At 32.6% G+C, this 24579-nt stretch overlaps 1 protein-coding gene across 1 annotated transcript in view; it reads left to right on the top strand.

Annotated features, from left to right (window-relative positions):
- The window catches only part of LOC126881744 (uncharacterized), a 258343-nt gene that overhangs the window by 57064 nt on the left and 176700 nt on the right, over window positions 1-24579 (top strand). The window contains exon 2 of the mRNA XM_050646215.1: window positions 17856-17991. Within this exon, the coding sequence (XP_050502172.1) occupies window positions 17856-17991 (136 nt within the window). The remainder of the gene's footprint in view (window positions 1-17855; window positions 17992-24579) is intronic.

Raw genomic sequence — 24579 nt, 5'->3', positions numbered from 1 at the left:
AAGATGATTCGGTATGTTTTCATATTTTAAGCACAATTTGTTTGACGTTTCTGCTTTGTTTACTTTTGTGGCTGTCAGTCAGTTGAATTTTTTGCGGTTTTTGTCGAATTTTTGCGTTTTGAAGTTTCTTTATATTACACAAACAGTTGTTTTCACAACTAATTTTATATTGGGCTTTGAAATTTTAAGGTAAATAATTATACTTTGGCAATTAATATTTTTTTTTCTCTCTGATTTTGGCCTTGGTTTAGAACTAGAACCTTTAGCCACGTAATTGTATAACTTATCACTAAGTCAGGGGAGTAATGTGTAGTGTGTGTGTTGAGTAAGTGTCTTGTTACTTTGCAAAGTCGACGTCATTGTCTTTGCAAAGAGACGCTAATTGTATCCGAACGTCTGCGGTCCCTCCGGTGAGTACCGATCCCACAAGGACAGAAACCATATTCATTCATTAATCAATTAATATTTAAAACATACAAAGCTAACGTCATTCACACAGTAAAGAAATGATTGTGTTTAGATTTCCGTCAAAGTGAATAAAATAACAAAAATAAAATATGTTATTGAATTTTTTTTTATAAATTGGTTATTTATTTATTAATCAATAATAATAAAATAATTTATTAAGCTACTTTAAATGTAGCTGTAATTCTGCACAAAAATTTTGAAGCAAAACTTACATTTGACATTCTATATATTTGATAACGTCAAGTTTTATAATAAAACCCGTAATCGGAACAGTAGCCACTTTTTGTCAGTTGTTGTTGCGTGAAATAGATTTCCGACTTATTTCGTATGCTTTAAATGATGACGCACGGGTAAATACTCGCGGACTCAACTGTATTTTAGGCCATGATGGATGTAAGTAAGCCACGGAGATAAATATTTGACATATAGTTGTAGGGTTTTTCCATCTAGTTTCATATTTTATCTTGTTTTGCCTAAAAGCCCCGGTTTTGGCCTGGCTGACACACCATTTTTGGCTGGCTGACACACCATTATTTAACGGAACACCTAACTCAATAAAGAAAAACACCCATGCTAAAATTCTCCGGTCAAATTTTACACTACCTCCCTGACTATTATAAAGCATATCCAAAGTTGGTCCAAAATTTGTTTTTGAGCAACGAATTTTTTACAAGTTAATAATTTAATACATTTTGTTAAAAATAATATACATTATGTGTGTAATTATTGATTTACATGGAATGTGCATACTACACATTTCACACCATATTCTAAACGAAAACATTGAAAGAGATAAGAAACTTGACAAACGCAATGTAATCAATGCCAAAATTAAATGAGTCTCATAATCTCAATCAAAAGCACAGACTGTCGCGGACCGCGGACCATGGGAAGACCTCTGTCCGCGGTGCGTTAGAATCCGCGGTGGTCGGCTGTTCGTGATGATCCGTAGAATCGCAGACCATGGGAAGACCTCTGTCTGCGGTGCGTGGTGGTCCGTGCTCGTCGGCTGTGCGTGATGATCCGTAAAATCGCAGACCAGTGGGAAGCCGCTATTATAACCAATTTTGTATGAAAATCGTAACAAGTTCAACTCCCTGTATAAATAAAAATAAGCACAACAGCAATGGTTGATTAATGCCATATTTTTTATTTATTGTCAAAATTTTTAAGAATTATTGATATTGCTAATTTTTTTTATATGAAATACAGGGTGAGTCAAAACGCAAGTACATTATTCTCGCAGTAATGTTAAATGGAACACCCTGTATTTTATATCATTATTGAAAAGTAACATTAACGTACTTTAATTTTTATATAACATTCTCTATGCCCAAATTTATTAGTTTTCGAGATACCTATTTTCATTTTTCAGAGCAAATTATTTTAGGTGTTTAAATTTATCTAAATTTTAAGTAAGCCATGACTGAATTGACAATGTAACACTGTAGCAAATAAAGAAATAAAAATAATTTATTAGTAATACATTTTACAAACAAAAACACAACCACTACATGCAACATTTTTGAAACAATTAAAAACTATCTTTTTATGTAAATTCAACAAGTAAACAAAGAAAATTAGTAATAAATTTTTCAAAAAAACACACAAACACAAAATACAATATTTTGTGAAGACAATTAAACACTACTTTTGTATGTAAATGTAACAATGTAACAAATAAAGAACGAAACATAATTTATCAGTAATACATTTTGCAAAAAAAAAACATGTTTGAAAAAATTAGAAGCTACTTTTAATAAAATATTTTTAATATTTAATTACATAAGGTGTTCAAAATTATCTCCTAACACATTTATGTACGCCTAAAAACGATCATTGAATGAGCTACTTACTCTACGGAGCATTTGTAAATTAACACATCGAAATACACTTTGTATTCTATTTTTCATCTCATCCCTTGTTGTTGGAGGTATTTTATAAACTTCATTATTAACGTAACACCAAAAAAACAGCCCAGTTTATTAAATTCTGGTGATTTGGGTCGCCACGCTACTGGTCCATTGAGAAATGAAAATATCTCGAAAACGAATAAATTGAGACATAGGGAATGTTATCTAGAAATTAAAGTACGGTAATGGTACTTTTCAATAGTGATATAAAATACAGGGTGTTCCATGTAAAATTACTGAGAAAATAATGTACTTGCGTTTTGACTCACCCTGTATTTGATATAAAGAAAATTAGCAATATCGACCATTCTTGAAAATTATGACAATACGTTAAAAAATATGGCATTAATAAACCATTGTTGTTTTGCTTATTTTTATTTATACAGGGAGTTGAACTTTATGATTTTCATATAAAATTGGTTAAACTTTGTAAATACCCTGTATAACATAACAAACCTTTATATTTTTGTGATGGAGATGTTAACAGGATTTCGAATTTAAAATAAAATATAGGGTGTTCCATTTAAAAAAACATAAGTTTGACTGCCACTGTGTTATCGAACACCCTGTAACATTTTAACTAATTTTGTAATGTGAAGCTCAAAGTTGGCTAAAATTTTTGTTATTAACTTTTATTGCTATCTATTACTATAGCGGAGCTATTGAGCTTTACCCTACTAATCAATCACCCTGTAGTTGTTTTTGTACTTTCTCGTACATTTTTACTCCATAGTAATGAGTTTATCTCACTTGTGATGGCTCACGTTCTACCGAATTTTTGTTGTATGTCTGTTTCGTCGTTTCCATCTTCCGTCAATGTAACTCCCAGGTATTTATATTCTTTAGTGTTTTTTATTATTTTTCCCTCTAGGGAATTTCCTTATCTAAGTCTAGGTCTTCGCCTGTGCAGCCTATTTTCATGTATCCTGTTTTGTCTGTATTTATTTCCAGACCCCAATCTTCATGCTCCTCTACGAGTTATCGAACCATATAAGCAGCGTCCTCTGCATCCTCCGCTAGAACTACCTGATCGTCAGCAAATAACAAAGTAGTCAGATTACTCTCTTCTATTCGTACTCCGATTTTTTTAGATTTTCTGAACCATCTCTTCATGGCCGTGTTTATATAAATTTTGAAGAGGATAGGGGACAGGCAGCATCCCTGTAAACCCTTGTTAACCTGAAAGTATTCTGAGTGTCCATCTCTCGTGTTTTCTTATGTGACATTATTTTATAATTAAAAAAAAACAGTATTTTACTGTTTTTTTGTATTACATTGAATACAGCCAACTACAGGAAAACTTTTTCCTTGTGGATTTTCTTATTTTATAATTATTTTTCACGTTATGTCCATTTTCTACCCATATAACCTATATATTCTGGCTAATTTTAAACCAAGGTCATAAATGTTCATAAAACCAAGTCATCATCAGTATCCATCCTTCTGCATCCAAAGCTGAATATAGACCTCTAATTTCTTTCAGGTTATAACGATTCACATTGGTGAATTTTATAATTTTCTAATTTACATGGAAATTTTGGAAGACACGTGAAGGAACGAATACGACGAGGTAGTTTTGTTTTCAATTTAGGTAGGACCGAAAAAGTGGTTGTGAGAAAAGTGAAGAAGCGAAAAGATAAAAAGAAGGTAACTAAGGCAGCAGGGCATCTTGGCCTGATATTTTAAAGAACGTGGTTGACAAAGCTGCGAAGCAATGAATTTTTACAGAAGTTTAATTGAATGGGCCCTGCAGAATATTAAAGTTATCTTAATTTCGAGATACACTGTAAGTTATTTGCTTTCATTATTTGCCATGTATCGAGAATTTTATGAATCTGAGTGTGATTACCATTCAAGGACAAGTAATGGAAATAAAATACCTAGGGATTAGACTGTCCAGCTAAGGTGATGTTAAAAATTAAGCAAGAGATCAAGTAACCGCCACATTAATTACAAGATAAAATCAAAAATATATTTATAATGCATGTATATATATAGTGACTGTACACCCCGATATGGGGCTAAGTCGCGTAAGCTTTCTAGATCCTATTTCTTAGGAGGATCAGTCCCTTTTGCTTATGTTATCTTCTTAACGATTTCTCTCCATTTTTTCCTATCTCTAGTTTTTCCCCGCCATTCTCTGACTCCTGCGTTTTTTAAGTCTTCTTCAACTTCTTGCAACCACTTTGATCTTGGTCTTCCTCTTTTCTTTCTTCCTCCTGGATTCCATTCTATCATAGCATATGTCACTGCTTCATCTCCTGCCCGCCAGATGTGACCTAACCATCTAACTCTGCATTGCTTTATTTTGGTCACGATATCTTCTTTTAGTACTTTCTTAATCTCTGCATTTGTTCGGCTTCGATATTCATTTTGCTCTGTTCTGATTGGTCCCAGTATGGTTCTCATGATCTTTCTCTCCACTATTCTTAAGTTTTCTTCATCTTTTTTAGTCATCGTCATTGTTTCTGCTGCGTATAATAATATTGGTCTAATTATGGTGTTATACATTCTCATCTTGGTTTTAATAGACAGTATTTTGCTTTTAAGTAGTGTTTTATTTGCAAAATAAGCTTTATTCGCTGCCAATATTTTTTCTTTTATTTCTGGTATTCTTTCACCCGTTTTGCTTATTGTTACTCCTAGGTATTTGAAATGTTCTACATCTTCAAACTCTGAATTTCCTATTTTGGTTTTTCCTTTTATTGCTGGTTTCCCTAGTCTTAATATTTTCGTCTTTTCTTCATTTAATGTGAGTCCCATTGTCTCCCCTTTCTCTTTTATTTCTTCTAGCATTTCTTTCATTATGTTTCTATTTTTTGCAATAATAACAATGTCGTCTGCATATGCGATTATTTGTCCACCTCTTGTTCTTAGGTTTCCTTTGTTTATATTTCGTAGTACATATTCTAAAGCTAGATTAAACAGTGTCGTGGATAAGGCATCCCCTTTATTTATAATGAATTCATCTGTCTCGCCTCTTTGCGTCTTTATGCTAATTTTGGTAGTTCTCATTGTCATATTTATTAGTTTTCTGAGTTTATGTGGGATTTTTAATTTTTCCAGGGCAATCATTAGTTGTTTTCTCTTAATAGAATCAAATGCCTGTTTGAAATCGATGAATAGCATTTCTAATTGCAGTTTGTATTCATTTGCTTTTTCCATTATTTGTTTTATTGTGTGTATAGCATCTATTGTTGATCTTCCTTCTGTGAATCCACATTGGTACTGTCCCACTCTCTTCTTCGTGATCTTTGACAATCTTTTTCTTATTATCGAAGTCAATATTTTATATGTTGTGCTTAGTAGTGTTATTCCTCTATAATTTTCACAAATTTGTTGGTCTCCCTTTTTATGTATTGTTATTACCTGCCCTATCTCCCAGTCCTCTGGCATCTTCTCTTCCTTCCATATATTTTTCAATAGTGATAGTATTTTTTCCTTCAGTTCCTTTCCTCCATATTTTATAAGTTCCATGTTAATTTCGTCTTTTCCTGGAGCTTTTCCAGTTTTGCTCTTCTGTATTACTTCCTCGAGTTCATCTATTGTTGGCTCTTTTGAGACTGCAATGTGTATTTCGTCTGCTTCTTCGTCCACCGTTTCCTCTTCTTCGTGCATTTCTTCTCCAGTGTATTCCTCCGTCAAGAGTTCTCTGTAGTGGTCTGCCCATACCTGCCTATATTCATTGTCTTCTACAATGACTATTCCCTCTTTATTTTTTATTCCGTTTGTTTTACCTTTGTATTTTTTGGTATACCAGACCAGACATAATGCATGTACCAGACCAATAATGGAAACTGCAGAAATTACATAGAATACTTTGAAGAATTACAAGAAACACATATTGAGAGACCGAATAAGGAATGACGAGGTTAGACCAAAATGTAATGTACAGGATATAAACGAATGTACAGAGGATAGAAAAAAATAGAACAATCACATCAGTAGAATCTGGTGGTAGAATCAAGTGGTAAAAGAAGTATGGTCTTACCGCGCAAGAAATGGAATGAAAATCTGCCAAGCAAAACTGCTTATAGAAAAAAAAAATGAACAAGAACAACAAGAAGAAGAAAAATAACTGAAACGTGAACATATTCGAGTAAAACCAACTTGTATGGTAGCAGCTTGACATAAAATGTGTAATAATTAGAGCTCGAGAAATATGCAAAATGCATATTAAGTGCATATTTGCATATTATGGATAAATTTTGTAAGTGCATATGCATTTATTAAAATTGCATATTTTTAGACTTTTTTGCATTTTTTTTGCATGGATGCATTTTAAAAGAGAAATGAGAAGTCTCATATCTAAACAATAAATCTCAAAATTCTCGTGGAACTACTTTCTGGTAATATCCTTAATATCTGCCTTTTACAATTTATAAGGCGAATAAAGGAAACGAAGGAGACTCTACAATATGCAGTCACATTTTGTTAGTGAAAACATTTTGTTATTGTTAAATGATGCTGCGCCATATGACCAAAAGTGGACATTTAAAAATATTTTTTCAAATTTGTTACTTGTTCAGAGCACGCTTCTGCTACAAATAGAGTAGCAGGAGGCTGCAAACTGTAAGGATGGAATTTCCAATGGTCAATACCCTTCTATCAAAAATAAAAACATATTTTTAAAAGCCCTTCTGCGTTTTTAAAAGATCGTTTACCGAATGTGCCTTTACCACCTGAAGCTGTGATAACTAGATGGAGAACATGGTTAAATTCTGCAAATTTCATAACCGATATTTTGAGGGAATTAGAGACGTCATTTGTAGTTTCAATGTAGACGTAACTCAGGTGCTATGAAAAATGTGTGGAACATATCCAAACCAATTTTGTAAATATTGTTTAGCCAATTAGTAAATTAGAAAAGCGAAACATTTCTTTAGACCAAAATATTGAAATTATCAATTCATTAAATAAAACAATTAAACACCTTGGTGAAACCAACAGTGTATCAAGAACTCTGCACGGCGTTAAAGAAAAATGAGGAATATCACAAAATAATTAAAAAAGAATATTATTAAGATGGGGAAATGTGAAGATAATTTAATTTTATAGGTAGAACCCTCAATTAAACAATATTTTAAGTTTGCTTCTTTAACTTCATGTGAAGTAGAAAGAAGTTTTTCGTGTATACTTAAACAATTATAATCAGATATACCTACGGCTGTTTTTCTGTACAAAATTTAGAAAAACGTTTAATAATGTACAGTTTTAATCATAATTGTAGTAATAAATAATAAAAAATGATGATAAATATAAAGAAGAAATGAATATAATGAATGATGTAGGTTATAGAAATCTCAATAAATATTTTTTATGACATTAGCATAAAATAAATATTTTTTTATTTAGCTTAAATGCCTCGACAGGCCATTGGTATCATAGGTCTGGATCCCGCGTATGAAAAAAAAGTTGATTAATAGCAAGCTGAAAATTTGTTAATATCTTAAGGGTGTCTAGTCGGGCAAACTGTGATATATGGGAACACTGGAACAGGGGAAGTTTTAATTGTGGAACAGGTTAAAAATTTGGAACGGTCAGACCACGAAAACGGCACATGTATTTTGTCCGACACAACAGACTTAAACTCTCCGAACAGAGATTAAACTCTCATGTAAAAATCAGACTGCTATTTATGACCAAATGGGAGTTTTAATGAGTGGAACATGTAGAATATGTCAAATGACAGGAATTATGACAGGTGATAAATAGCAGTCTGATGTTTGCATGAGAGTTTAATCTCAGTTCGGAGAGTTTAAGTCTGTTCTGTCGGACAAAATAAATGTGCCGTTTTCGTGGTCTTACCGTTCCAAATTTTTAACCTGTTCCACAATTAAAACTGCCCCTGTTTCAGTGTTCCCATATATCAAAGTTTATCCGACTAAACACCCTTAAACTATTAACAAATTTTCAGCTTGCTATTATTCAACTTTTTTTTCATACGCGGGATCCAGACCTAAACTAAATAATTAAATAACTTCAAAACAAGGATTAGCGTGTCGTTTATTTATATGCATTAATAGTAGATTATACCACGAGTCAATAATGATGGCTATTATTCCCGAGGAATATTTACGAACCGAGCCGCGTTAGCGGCGAGGGAGTAACATTCCGAGGGAATGAGAGCCATTATTGCGAGTAGTATACTCTACTTTATCTACGACAAATTAATTAATTTAAGATTTTTAATGAACAACTTTATTTGTTAAAAACATTAAAATTAGTAATAGTACAATTAATAAACTGAATTGGTTGAGAATCATCATTAACTTTAGTAGAGTTTTTAATACAAATATTTGGGATCTCGATTGCTGTAGAACAAGAAGATGGTACATTACTGTTTATCTCTTTAGCGATAGTATCTGCTGTAGTTGACTTGTTTCTCATAGACTGATCAATGTATCCTTCAGCTACCTGTGTTAACTTCCAGCCCCCATGACGCTTTAATCCAGTTAAATCGCCTCCTCCATTAATATACAGAGTGGCAGATGATCTGCGATAACAATGGCCGGTATAACTTTGAGGATTTGGCAAGTTTAAATATTTTAAATATGCTGTTGCTGTAGCGAGTTCTACAATTTCTGGTGGTGTACAATTAAAAGATTCTTCATTTTCGTCCATCTCAACACAAACTGTCAAATATACTATTCGTTTGACAGTGACACTTTTTGAGGTTGATTATTTTGTTTCCGTGGTGAATTTTGTGATTGTTGTGCCAGAGGGATTAATAGCTATTAATCCCGCATTATTAATCCCTAAGGGATTATTATATGGCATTATATTGCAAACACCACAAGTATAATACATATATTATGTATCAGTCGTAGATAAATATATAAAAGCATATTTAAGTGCATATTTCAACTGTTTTTTGTGCATATTTGCATGCATATTTTAGGGTTTTTTAAGTGGATATTTTCCGAGCTCTAGTAATAATATACAATATCTAGCCAAAATAATTTACCAGTAAACGTGTTTTTGTAAATTTTTCCAAAACTACCAGAAAACAATTCCTTAACACACCTATTATAGATAATCAAACTTGTTTTGTAGAATGCGACATTTTAAATTTGATTTTATACATTAGTCCCAATCCAATTTGGCACCAGTTGTTACCAAAAGTAGATTTATTTTCCAACACCGACCGTGATAAATCTGGTCTAATGAAAATATTAATTTTTCATCCGTGCTTTGAAAGTGTTACAAAAATACAGATATCCAGCACTTCCAGTTTCGTCTAATGATAATGTTTTTGTGGTTGTCGACTGACAAATGATTTATTTTTCTGTTTACTTCTCGAATATACTTTTATCGAAAGAACTCAGTCGTAATTTACTAAAAGCGTTTTATGCTCATTTTTTTTGGATTCGTTCATTGTTACCTGTACCTTTGTTATTTTCTATTTTATTCGGCAGATATATCGTGCAAGTATCTAAGGCTTTAATTGAAAAATACTCTAACTCGCAAAAGTACCCGGACACTTAGTTTATTTTAAGTAAAATAAAAAGTAGATATAAGAAAAACTTAAATTTTACAATTTTTTTGTTCCGGAGTAAGACATTTTTAAACGCTTTTCTTTACTTCAATAATAATTTGCATCAAATCTTTAGACGTTAATTTGACTGACTTTTCTTTAATGCAAATGAATGAAAATTTGCAGACATATGCATTCGCGGGAACAATACACGAATAGTCAATAAAAATAATTATTTTTATTAATTGTTTAAATAAAAAAAAAAACGATTTTAACGGAAAATGCTTAAATTCTCTTGTGTTTTTACAATGTAGAAACTTCAAACTTTTACGGATTGTAGCTAATGATAATATGAACTATACATAATTTCACTTTGTACGTTAATTGTTTACGTTATGCTTCATAAATAAACAATAAAGTTTAAAATTTTGAACGCTCATATATTTGTTTATAATATATAAATCGGCGTTTATTCGTGTCAAATTTCAATACGATACGAAACAAAACTTAACTAAAACTCGAATTCAAAAAATTCGTGTTTCTATCGTAGTCTTGAAAAAACCACCGGTAGAGACGTTTTGTACTACAATTAACATTAGAATTCTTTTTGTCGTATTAACTAATTAAACGCTTTTTTTTAGTTCAATCGTTTGGGTGACATCTTTGGACGTTAATTTGACTGCCTTTTCTTCAATGCAAATGACTAAAAATTTGCAGACATATGCATTCGCGCGAACAATACACAAATAGTCAATAATTTTTTTTTGTTTATTAATTGTTTAAATAAAAAAAACGATTTTAACGGAAAATGCTTAAATTGTCTTGCTTTTTACAATGAAGAAACTTAAAACTTTTACAGATTGTAGCTAATTATATGAACTATAATACATAATTTTACTTTTACGTTAATTGTTTACGTTATGCTTCATAAATAAACAATAAAGTTTCAATTTTTTTGCCGAATCCGACTACTTTTCATGTTTGTACATCATATGTTTTATACTTATTTTAACACATTAAATGCCAAACACACCTATAGGTGTGGTATGTATGAAATCTTTTACCAAAAAAAAATGTTTGCACCAACATGATAATAAAAATTTTTGTTGGTTTCCGAACACATCTATAGGTGTGCTTGGGCTTCTCGTTAGGATGCCGAACACACTTATATAGGCATGTTGTGTATGGGTTATGTTAATGAAAAAAACAAGGTTTGCACCATCGATTGATATTAAAAAAAATTTTCGGCAGTCAACCTGTCAATAAACATGACGATATATTTTAATGTGAAAAGTGTTTAAAAAAGTGACTAAAAAGTAAAAAGTAATAAAAATATGAAAATAGTTATTTTCCTAACAAGTGCAGAAAGTCATGCTTTTCCGCACGCGACTGCAGTTTGCCGAACGACGCGAAGCGGGAGTTCGGCAAGCAGTCGAGTGCGGCAAAGAGACTTTCTGCAAGAGTTATGAACAATATTTTTTCTAAGAGTCTTTATAAAAAATGACCAAATCTTAATCAATTAATTTAATTAATATGAAACTACATACACAAATTAATTCTTTGACAAGGTTGTCAAAACCAAACTTTCAATATAATTAGTTAACATGACGACGATCTTGGTTTCCATGACGATGATTCAAAATGACTGTTATTTTCTACCGATTTGACTTTCGAATATTATGTCAAAATAATTTTATTTCATCGAATTGTCGCGTTAATTTCATTAAAACAGGAACACAATAAGATATATTTGAAATAAATTAGTAAATAATATCTAAATATTAGTTAATTGCATGTACCTATTATAATTACTTTAAGGCCATATTAACATATCTAAATTAACACGCGTGCGGAAAAGTAAAAACCGCGTGCGGAAAAGTAACACGCGTGCGGAAAAATAACACGCGTGCGGAAAAGTAAAACTTTCTAAACTAAAATGGGTGCGCGAAAGTAGACATTTTTGCACGCTCGTAGAAAAAAAATATTTTTAAGAGAGGCTTTTCTTTAGTTACGAGTGCCTAAAATTAAACATATAAAAAATCAACTGAAAGGCAAAAAATAAAGAAAGTTAAAAAACATTCGTTAAAGAAAAGCTTGGTGTGAAAACCGTTTTTTCTACGAGCTTGCAAAAAGGTCTACTTTTGCGCACGCGTTTTAGCTTAGAAAGTTTTACTTTTCCGCACGCGTGTTACTTTTCCGCACGCGTTTTACTTTTCCGCACGCGTGTTAATTTAGATATGTTAATATGGCCTTAAAGTAATTATAATACATGCAGTAAACTAATATTTAGATATTATTTACTAATTTATTTCAAATATATCTTATTGTATTCATGTTTTAATGAAATTAACGCGAGAATTCGATGAAATAAAATAATTTTGACATAATATTCGAAAGTCAAATCAGTAGACAATAACAGTGGTTTTGAATCGTCGTCATGGAAACCAAGATCGTCGTCATGCTAACCAATTATGCTGAAAGTTTGGTTTTGACAACCTTGTCAAAGAATTAATTTGTGTATGTATTTTCATATTAATTAAATTAATTGATTAAGATTTGGTCATTTTTTTATAGACTCGTAGAAAAAATATTGTTCCTAACGCTTGCAAAAAGTCTCTTTTCCGCACTCGACTGCTTGCCGAACTCCCGCTTCGCGTCGTTCGGCAAACTCCAATCGTGTGCGGAAAAGTATGACTTTCTGCACTTGTTAGGAAAATAACTATATTCGATGAAGACGCGCCACGCTTTTCTTTGACGAATATGTTAGATTTTTTAACTTTTTATTATTTTTGCTTTTTGGTTGATTTTTTTATAATATGTTTAATTTTAGGCACTCGTTACTAAAGAAAAGAGGCTTTTAAAAATATTGTTTTCATATTATTTTATTCAATTTTAACACATAAAATATTTCTAAAATATGGATAATGAAATCAATTATTTCCTCCTTAAGCTCTCATCCTTTCTAGCGTTATCAAGCAAAGCGCGGAAATCTCGTTTTTGCGGTATTTGTTCTCACTCATTTATTAGCTCCTGTTCTAACGCTACCACAGCTTCAAACTTGCCATGATTATAGAAAACCACTATTCCCAAATTGTCCCACAAATTCTCTATCTGATTAAGCTCTGGAATGCCAGGAGGCGAGGCCAGTATCGGAACACCAACATCTGTAAAGCATGCTTATTATCCTAACTATTGGAATAGTCTTCCAGACATTCAGTGTACGTATCAGCATTAGGATCAACTGCCCCTGACATACCCAGATCTGTATGGACCTTCAATTATACCGCTCCATAATACTATATTCTATATTCTGCACAATCTTTGACGGCCTTCAGGTAAATATCTTGTAAACCGAGATTCGTCTGTAAACAGAACGAGTCTCCAATCTTCTATATCCCAATCTGCATGAGAATGACATACTTTCAAGCGAAGTATCCTAAGAGTTGTGTTTGAATTCATGTAAATATTTGGTTGTGAATATTTCGAAGCATTTTTTTTCCTTCTTTATACCCATGTGTCGAAACCTGTATCCTTTCTACCCTCTTATCGAAAAATATCGTATTTCGCGGAGGCACGGGGTTCGGGGTAACACTTGAAACGAAAAATTTCTTCCCTATACCATAAGGAGATGAGGTGCATCTTAACAGCCGACGCGTGAACACATGGTATGGTACCACAAACATCTGACAGACTCCTTGTCAAAGTTATAGTAGTAACTGTCAGCTCTAGAAGCAGTTGAAGTCTCAGAAACCGATCTTCCATGGTGTTTGTTGACCTTGGCCTTCCTTGTACGGATATTCCTGAGTAAGAACCAACTTTTTGAAATCTTTTTAAAATATTGAATATTGTACTTCGCAAAACACGAAGCATATCTTTGATATATTGAATGGAACGCCCATCATTATGAAGAGCAAGAGCTCTGGCTTTATTACAAATTATTCTTCGTTTTTAAAAACAAAGTTTTTTTTTCCCGAAAAAGCATCCACCATACACCAAAAAGGAATATAATCAATTTAACAAGCATTCATCATCAGTAGCTCGACAACCCTTTTTGGGTCCTGGATTGTTCTAGGATTTTCCGCATTCTGTTCTGTTTCTTGCTTTTGTTCTTCCAGTGGGTCATCTCAAGTATTTTTAGATCTTGTTCCACTTGTTAAATATATCTAAGTTTGGGTCTACCCTTTGACCTTCTTCCTACTGGTGTCTGCCTCATTATATGTTTTGATGTTTCAGTCTCCAACTTCCGTTTAACATGGCCCATCCAGCGCAGACGTCCGATCTTTGGATGTTATGACGTCGGGTTCGATGTATGCTGCGCATAGTTCAAAATTATAAATTCTGCGCCATACGTCATTTTCTTTCACCCCCTTATATATTTGTCTAAGGATTTTTCGTTCAAGCATACCTAATAGGTTCTCATCGCTTTTCGACAGTGTCCATATCTCTGATCCATATAAGGACCGGTTTTATATCAGGATTTTGTATATTTTGCAATTGGTTTTTCTCGTGATGTTGTTAGACCTTAGATATTAAATTAGTCCATTAAATGTTTTATTAGCCAAATTAGAAGTTAAATTTAACAAGTTAATTATTTTAAGTTAATATTTGATTTATCTCCAAGGAAAGGAAACTAATGATTCATTAGATAAATAGTCACTTCTCTACGCATGTTAAAACTAAGTGTCAATATACATGTAGTCGCATAGTTGCTCTTAAGTTTTAAAACAAAAGAATATATATAAGTAAACGTGAAAAAATCTGAAGGAAAATTCATCTCCCATTTCCTTTTGACGCCATAAAACCTAAAATCTTTTTTCTAATCCATCAACTTCTCCTCATATTGTATGTACAGTGTACGCTCTACTGATATAAGGTCTACTACCATCGCATAGGGAGTATCTGAAATGTCAAAGTAAAGATAACTGGGGATGAAATGTCGCCTCTATTTAGGAGGGTTGCTTTCGATAAGTTTCACTATCAGGTTTGTTGAGGCTAAAGCTCAGTGGCCTGTCAAAATAGGGAAGTTATGTAATATACTTTCTTATAATTTGAAAACACACAAGTATTGACAATATAGGATTCAACAACTAAAAATTATATTTTAGAAAAATATTGTATTATAAAAATCTGAAAAGTGTTAGTATTATTATTTTATAAAATAGTCAAAATTATGGCAAAATTAATTTAGTGGTATAGAGCAAAATTAATCTAAATGCATTTCTAAAGATGCTTAAATCAAAGTCCTTCTTATAAATTATTGACACATAAATACAAAGATATTTGTGTTATATGCTTCGGGAATACTCCATGTCTTTCTCAAGCCCCCACCGGTTCTGTCAATATCCCTACTTTAAATATGGTGTGCCAATTTAATAATTTTGGCTATAAAACCCAAGTATTCAGAATAATATTTCACTATGTTTTCCAACGACGTCCATGTTGGTGTGAGTACTTTATATTATTGTCCGGTGTATTGTCATAAGTTCTTTTAACGAGTTTTTTTATATATAACTGACTTTTAGTTTTCACAGCACGTGTTGGTTTTACATACTTATATGCATGCAGGATTCATACACAATTTAACTACTTAATATTACTAAGAATTCTATTTATATTCATTGCCATTTATCAAAAAATAATCACACAACTAGCAGATGTGGAGTACCACGTAAGGCCCCACGTTGGGCGCCATTGTGTCATGATGAAACACCACAGAAAATTGAAATACGATTTTACAATAGTACTTCAATTTTTTGTGGTGGTTTATCGTGACAAGCTATTACAAGATTAGATATAAGCATTTTTCAGTACGAGAGCCTGTTAATAATTATAATTATAATATGAAAAATGTATAACTAGGTTATTCTTATTTCCACATGAATTATAAATTCTTAATTTTAACCAGGTTATTCTGGGATTAAAATCCAAATGCCGTATTTTATACTATTTTTTGCCAGAATATAAATACCATAGCTAAAAATAATACTACACTCGTATAAATCGGCGTTACTTTCATCTTCTGCGTCACGTGAGTGACGCTTCAATTGCCGTGAATGATTGCTTTCGACACATTGAGTGACGTTAATACGGATTTAGATATGCAAAGCAAGACCCCTGAATTTATTGGTTTTGCATTTGCAAAAAAGACGGTATCGGGATTATAGTATTCCGATTGATTATGAAAGATATATATCGAAAGCAAAAATAAATACTAAATATAATCTATTCGAAGCGATTGTATGATTGCTTCGAATTTGAAATTAGGAACGTTGACATAAATTTATCTGGAATTATTCTGTCGGATAGTGGAAACTGAGATGTCACGATTGACTATGATGGAGGCACTGGCAGATAGCTCAAAGTATGTCGGCTTAAAAATGAATATAACAGAAAGAAAAATAATGACAAATATAGACGACACTAGACAGATAACTTCTTCTTCTTCTTCCTACTATATAAATAGGCTCAATGCCTGTTTAACTTCGGTTTTTAGCCTCAATTGGCATTGTTTGACCATCTTTTCCTCGGTAGTCCCAATGATCTTCTTTCATTTGGTGATTTGTCTCTTGCTATTCCTACTATTCTATTTTCTGTCATTCTTTCTATGTGTTGATTCCGTTCTATTTTTCTTCTTTTGGTCCACATGTTTATTTCTTCTTTACCACATCTCGCTCGTATTTCCTCACTTCTTGCTCTGTCTCTTAGAGTTTGGTTTGTTATTTTTTGTAAGACTTTCATTTCTGCTGTTTCCAGCAGTATTTGTGTTTTCGCCGTATCTGCTCTTATTTTCGCTGTGTACGTCATTATCAGTCTTATTGTTGATTTATATATCCTGGTTTTCGTTTCCATTGTGAGGTATTTGTTTCTCCACATTGTGTTGTTGAGACATACTGCTGCTCTGTATGCCATGTTCACTTGTTTTTGTACTTCTTCTTCCACTTTTCCGTAGCTTGACAGTTTTATTTCCAAGTATTCCGTTTCCATCACTTGTTCTATTATTATTGTTATAGACAGATAACTATATATTATGACAATGAGGTAAAACAAATTCAGGAATATAACTACTTAGGCCAAATTATGAACTTGACAAAGAGAACCAATGTATGAAAATCACTAGAAGAGCAAGACTCCCAGCAGGATTTCGAAAACTAACCAAGGCAAATATGAATAAACCAGCCCCAACATAAAGGGCAATAAAAAGGGCAATGTTAGGTATATGCCTGTCAGAAAAAAGAGGAAGGGCTAGGTAAGTACAAAAACAAAAGTCGGGGATACCATAACAAAAATTGCTAAACTTAAATGGAGCTTAGGAGATCTGACTGCAAGATCAAAACCAATATTGGAATGCTAAAATATAACATTCGAGACCTTTTAAAGGTAAACAACCAAAAGGAAGACTGCAAATGAGATGAGTAGATGACATTCAAAATATAGCCGGAACAAATCGAAAGCATATTGTTCAGGATAGAGGTCGATGGAACAATTTGAAACAATAATGAACGATAAAAAGCTAAGAAGACAAGACAAAGAATAATAAATTTTAATTCAAAAAGATGTTGCATTATTGAGTGTGTTATTGTTACATATTTACCGGAAGATTTTTTTTTTTTACCGTCCACCACTTCTTTAACCTTTCCGTTTGCTAATTTATATTAATATATAATTATATATTATTAATTATTATTATTATATATTAATTATATATATTAATATATAATTATAGTGTTATTTCTGTATCTTTACTTCCATCAGACACTCGACAAATACAAATAAATTCACAAACGGAACGGCCTGAGGAGGTTTCTTGCTATTTCCCATTTTAAGTGGTTAGCTACAAAAGTACCATCTATTTTGATGAATATAAACGAAAACGATATTTTACTATATCGTTTTCTGTCTTTTGAGCTATTAAGAGGCATTTTTGAAGATTTGTTTTAAATATCTGTACTACATTAGTTATTATGATAGTTGATATACATTAATTGTTTTACTTTCAGATGCACAATTCGACAGAAAGCGTGGTGGTTCTGTCTTCAGTTCAACTTTCATCAACAGGCCTGTACAGATGCGAAGTATCCGGGGAAGCACCGTTTTTTGAAACAGTTACCGATCACCAGAAAATGACAGTAGTTGGTAAGTAATTTTTTTGTATTTAAACGAGCTATAATTTTTTTAAAATATTATTAAAATCAAAATGATCGATTGGCTGAAAGCTAGAAATATTCCCCTTCCAGCTAACATATTCAGACCAGACCTGCATGCCAATATAAAATTACATAAACCAAATTTGCTGTTGATTTCTTTGTTATTGTTATTAGAAATAACGGACATAACGTATTAATTCTCTCACCATGTCATTTAGATTTAAACACGATAGAGCAAGTCTCTACAACGTGGTGTTTAGCCGTTTGCCACATTGTAGAGACTTTAGATCCAGATAAAGAGATAAAATGTAGAATCGAGATAGCCCTCACATTTTTAAAATGGGGTCATTCTTCTGTAATGATAACTTGCAACTTCAACTTCGAAAGCGCATGATTAAATGTTACATTTAGTCAGTCCTCTTATACGGTGTCGAAGCATGGACATTAAAAGTATCCAACATTAATCGTTTGGAAGCTTTTGAACTGTGACTGCATATACGTACACTAAAAATACCATGGAAGGTTATGCTGACAAATGTAGCAGTCCTTAAGATAGCAAATGTTGCTCGCGAGCTGATTGAGAACATCAAATGTAGAAAAATGTCCTATTTTGGACACGTCGTAAGGGGAGACCGATATAATATTCGTAAATTTATTATTCTGCTTCCTTCTTGTATGTAGGATTTAAAGCATGTTTCTTCTTCGATATTAGCCTCGTAAATTGTTTAAGTTATCGCACCATTGTTTCATGGTTTGCCAATACTTCATCGTCTATTTGGTGACTTATCTCATGCTATTCGTACTATCCTATCCTCTGCCATTCTAATAATGTGTTCGTTCCACTCCTGTTTCCGTTTTGTCACCCATCCATTTATGTCTTCTACATTGCATGATCTTCTTATGTTTTCGCTTCTCTCCCTATCCAACAGAATTCTCCCTGATATTAGACTGAGTATTTTTATCTCTGTTGTATCTAGTAGTCGTCTGGTTTTAGATGTGTCAGGTCCTGTCTCCACCGTGTATGTCAATATAGGTCTAATTACTGTTTTATAGATTCTTGCTTTTGTGTCTTGTCTTAAGTGTTTGTGCTTCCTGTTGTGTCATTAAGAGATCTAGCCGCTTTACTTGCTTTTAAGCGTTGTTGTCGTACTTCCTCTTCAACATCTCCGTAACTGGTTATATCTATTCCCAGATATCCAAACCTTGCTTCCTGCTTTATTATTTTTTCACCAATTTCGATTTTACATCATAGTGGGTATTTAGATGTTGTCATACATTTGTTTTTTGCTGCTGATAGTATCATATTGTATTTCTTGGCTGTTGTATTGAAGATGTGTGCTAATCTTTGGAGATCTCCTTCTGTCTCGGAGATTAATGCGGCGTCGTCTGTATACCATAATATTTGGATTTCTTTGTTCCCCATTCTGTAACCATGACCTTCACGTACTGCTTCTATTATTTCGTACATTGTTATATTAAAGAGCAGTGGGCTTAACGAGTCACCTTGTCTGACTCCGCTTTGTACTGGTATAAACTGCGTTAGTTTTCCATTTATCTTTGCCTGTATTCGATTATGAAGGTAGATGTTTTCGATGGTTTGTATAATATTGATTGGTATGTTTCTTCTACTTGGATGTAATCAAAAGCCTCTGTCAGGTCTATAAAACATAGATATGCTGGTTTATTGTACTCAATGGCCTTTTCTGTGATTTGTCTCAGTACAAATACGGCGTCTACGCAGGATCTTTCGGATCTGAATCCTTGTTATTCATCTAATAAAATTATTAGTTTATTGATTTTAAAAGTGTTAAGTATACATCTAAAAGTACTAACATTTTTATCTTGATTATATTTTAAAATGTTTTCATTATTACGTCTTGTTATATGCAATCTATTGTGTCTAGTTGATTAAGTTTTAAGCGATATAATCATTTAAACTTTCAATTGCTTTTTTATTTCAAATCAGTATTCGCACAATTGATAAATGTTAAAATCCAACCCTGAAGATATCTGAATTTCCTTCTGTTTTGCGATTTGGATTTATCGTGAAAACATTCATCCTAGCAGTGGAGTTGAAATGACTACACTCTGACTGCGAGTGTTGGAAATAAAAATAAAATTGGAAAAGTTTTATGTAACTACAATGCCACAGTGCAATGTATTAGAAGTTTGCTTGAATATTGGAATCGCTTGAAATTCTACCAGGGGTTTTTTGAATAAATGTTAAATTAGGCAATCTTCTTTCAGTTTTATTAGACATACTTTTGGTTTCGATAATCTCGTTGTACCTATTAACAAGAACTATGTCACTCTACAGCAACTAACTTGTTATGATTGTATTTGTTAAATTAATATTTGGTAACTGTTGCATCCTGCATATACGATATAAAATATGATGTCATTAGAAAAGGAGTCTGGATAAATGTATTCAATCTAGAAGATGCTGGTTTCTCCTCTTCCCTTTCCACTTTTATTGATATTAGGCAATTGATTTTAAAAATACACAAGGGTATGGGTTAACACTTTAATCCGCTGTAAGGAATTCGAGAGCTAAATGGGCTCAAAATTAGACTTAGGAAGGAATTCGTGATCAGTCACCATAAGGACCCAGAAACTGTGAAACATGTGAATGTGATTTTAAGGCGCTGCATTGCAAAACACAATAACTAGATGGACAACTAACGGGAGACCTTGGATTAGTTAGGATAAATCAAACAAAAGATATGTATAGGGTTTATAAATTCTAGACTGGGTGTAAGAAACAATGAGCAACAAAAAATAATGAGCTTTAGCATCAGTGACAAGGGAGATCTTGCATCAGCCTAGCTAGCCCACGGAACGAAAAAAACCTTGACGCAATCGTTCTCGTTCATTATGTTTTTTGTTGATATATTTTTAATATTTACTATGCTATGTTACATAATTAGACAAGCTTGCAATTTTTTTTAGCTCTGCTTTGTTTTATCTTGTAGCTCGTTTACCTTTATTACCTATTACAATATTGTGTTTGTTAATATGACATTCTAATCAGCTTGAACACATTATACCATGTTATTTCGTTGTTTTTTTACTTTGAAATATTAATTCGAAAACATATCGCACCTTGAAAACCATATTATGGCAATATCTGCAATTTTTTCATGAAATGACCTTTGAATGCAGTCTAATAGGAAAAAAATCTATTTTTTAATGCTATATAACAGCATCTTCAAAAAATTTTTAAGTTCGGCACCAGAAAGATACGTCCCTATGACTTTTGTCAAAAATCGATTCTTCTTTTTAGACTATCAGGCATTATCTGCAGTTGATCCTCTACAGTTCTAAAATTGGAACAAAAACTCAGATCTATATGGCAATATGTGCAAAATGTGACCTACGCTCGTAAAATAAAAGCAATATGTACTGAGGAAAAATGCTTTGAATACAACAAAACATAGAGTGTGTAAGCACAATTTCATTGCAACACTGGAAATAACCGACAAGACTATAATTAGACAAGACAAATTAATATACAACGTCGTATTGCAGATGGGTTTATCCCAAAATAAAAGCGAGAAACTCATAAGAATGGAAAAAGAATCAACGAAGTCGTGAAACAAAACATGTTGATTTACATCGAGTCCATTTCTAGAGTGGAATCTCACTACTATACCTAAGAAAACAAACTACCAGATAATTCGTCAGCGATGACAAAACTCTTGCTGATATTCATCGCGATTATATAAAATTTTGCAAAGAAAAAAGTATCGGTGTTCTTATATATAGACTTCTTTAAGCCCAGAAATATATTTGCTCGCTGTGAGAAAGTTACAGAAATTAACTAGATAAATCGACATTAGAAACAGCCTATAATACTCACCGTCAAGAAGTGAAACTCAATAGGAAAGAGATATAGGTAAATGACTTAAAATCTGCAAAATCCAACACTTGCATCACTGCTTGTTTTGATTTACAATTATTACTACCGACGCCTTCAGGCGAAGTCTCCTTATTTTATTACAAAAGAAGATGGTCAACATCTAATTTCACAATTTTTTACCTGACCACAAATTCAGGACACTGCTATCTTTGGTTCGAGCGAATTGCTAATTGTGATTGAAATGAAATAGCGTCGTGCCTGTTACAATTTCTGAGGAACCATGCCAGGGACAAAGAAATAATATTATACTCAGATAACTGCAGTGGACAAAATAAGAACAAGTATATTGTCTGTCTTTATCAATAAGAAGTACAGAAATTGAACATATCTAAAATTACCCACAAATTTTTGATAACGGGTCACTCCAAAAATGAGGTAGATAACGTGCATTCTTTAATTGAGAAACAAAAAAAAATACTTTAAAAGAGGACCAATTTACGAGCCTGCGCAATGGGTCACAGTAGTCCAAGCAGCGAAAAAAACAGGCGAACATTATAAAATTAATGAAATGTGTCCATCGTATATATTAGACTTTAAAAAACGATGTAAGGAAATGGGGAACAATTATAACATTGGTGAAGAAGAAAATCAGGTCGTCTGGAATGACATAAGATGAGCAAGGTGGAGAAGACACTTGAAAATAAGTTTCAGGTTAAGGCAAATTTCAACGATACAGAGTAGAGAACCATTAATATTAGGCGAAGACAACGAGGGATGGTGGCTATGTGGCTAATATGGAACTAAGTAAAGCATATTCGCATTCACTAGGAATATGCAATCTCAAAAGACAAGATGTAGATGTAAAAACACCTATGTAAGGCTAATGTTATTCAAGAGCACTATCATAGGTTTTATGCTGATTTACACGTGACCAATGCAACAATAGAAACCGAACAGACAGATTATAATATGCAAGACTTTGATTAAGTGTTAACACTAAAAATTTGTAACAAATAAGTACAATCTTAAATAAAAAAACTGTTATTTGATATGCATTTTTACTACATCATTTGCGATAATTGATATATTTTTTTAAAGCCATATGGCCGTATGTGCTAAAATACCTATTTCCTGGAGGAAGTTTTAAATACTTCCTAATTCCTATAAAAATATGCAAAATTAAAGACAATTGTGCCAAATACCAGGTTTGTAGCTTAATTTTTGGAATTGCAGTAAATAAAACTAACTATATAAAAACTTAAAATGCTCATAACTCAATATCATAATTTTTGCAGTTACCGCCCTATGGTTTTTAAGGTGCGATATACCTATCTATCTAATCAGCCCTAAACATCCATCCTTGGATATAGGCCTCCTCTTCCTTCTTCCATGCCTCTCTATCTTGGGCAATTTGCATCCAATTTGACCCAGTGTGTTTCTTCAGGTCATCCGACCATTGCATCTGTGGCCTTTCCCTTTTTCGTTTGTGGTTCCACGGTCCCCAATGTATAATCATCTTAGTCCATCTTTCATCCTTCTGCCGTAGGGTGTGTCCAGCGAACTTCCATTTAAGTTTTGCTACTTGGGTAGAGACATCTTTCACTTTTGTTTTGTTACGGATCCATTCGTTTCTTTTCCTGTCTGATAGTTTAATGTTCAGCATTTGTCTTTCCATGGATCTTTCTGTCTTTGCTATTTTTTATATATTTTCTTTTGTACACGTCCATGTCTGAGAGCCATATATTAAAACAGGGAGTATACATTGATTGAATACTCTTGTTTTTAGGTATTGCGGGTATTTTCTGTTCTTTAGAATATAAGACAGTTTTCCGAATGATACCCAGGCCAATCTTATTCTTCTCTTTATTTCTTCGGTTTGATTTTTTTTATTTAATCTAGTAATTTGTCCTAGATATAAAGAGAGAGTCTGTAATTTGGAATAAATTCAATATCTCAAATACTAATTGTTTTTTTAAATGCTCAGACCCGTCGATTAGTATTTCAAATTGTCCTTTTTGACATAAAATAATAATGTATACAGGGTGTCCCAATTTAAAGATATGACGTCATCGTTGATTTTCTTAAATGGCAACACTGTCATTTTGACAGCTATTTTGATAGGGTGTGTAAAGTTATACACAACTGCAAAATCTCAAATTTTTGTTCCCTACCATTTACAAGATAATAAAAAATAAAGTTATGAAAAACAAGTAATCAAATAATAATTGAATTTAATTATTTCAAATAAGCAAATGCTCATAACGTTGCCCATTAACAATTTGACAATAATTGAGGGCAACATTATGAGTATTTGCTTAATTTAAATAATTAAATTCGATTATTATTTGATTACTTGTTTTTCATAACTTTGTTATTTTTTATTATCTTGTAAATGGTAGGGAATAAAAATTTGAAATTTTGCAGTTGTGTATAACTTTACACTCCCTATCAAAATAGCTATCAAAATGACAGTGTTGCTATTTAAAAAAATCAACGATGACGTCATATCTCTAAATTCGAAATGGGACGTTTCGATGCCGCCAGTCCAGTTCATCGCCGTCATATCTCGCATTTCCTAGAATTCCTAATTAATACTAAAAATAACTAATAATTGTAACTGTCGAAAATTCGGAAATATATCAGATAGCGAATAATTGACTGGCGATGAATCGGCCGGCATCGGCATCGAACTGGCGGCATCGAAACGGCGGCGATGAA

Source organism: Diabrotica virgifera, chromosome 3, assembly GCF_917563875.1.
Source record: "Diabrotica virgifera virgifera chromosome 3, PGI_DIABVI_V3a".
Lineage (NCBI taxonomy): Eukaryota > Metazoa > Arthropoda > Insecta > Coleoptera > Chrysomelidae > Diabrotica > Diabrotica virgifera.
Note: the sequence above shows the minus strand (reverse complement) of the source record. Positions and strands in the feature narration are given on the sequence as shown.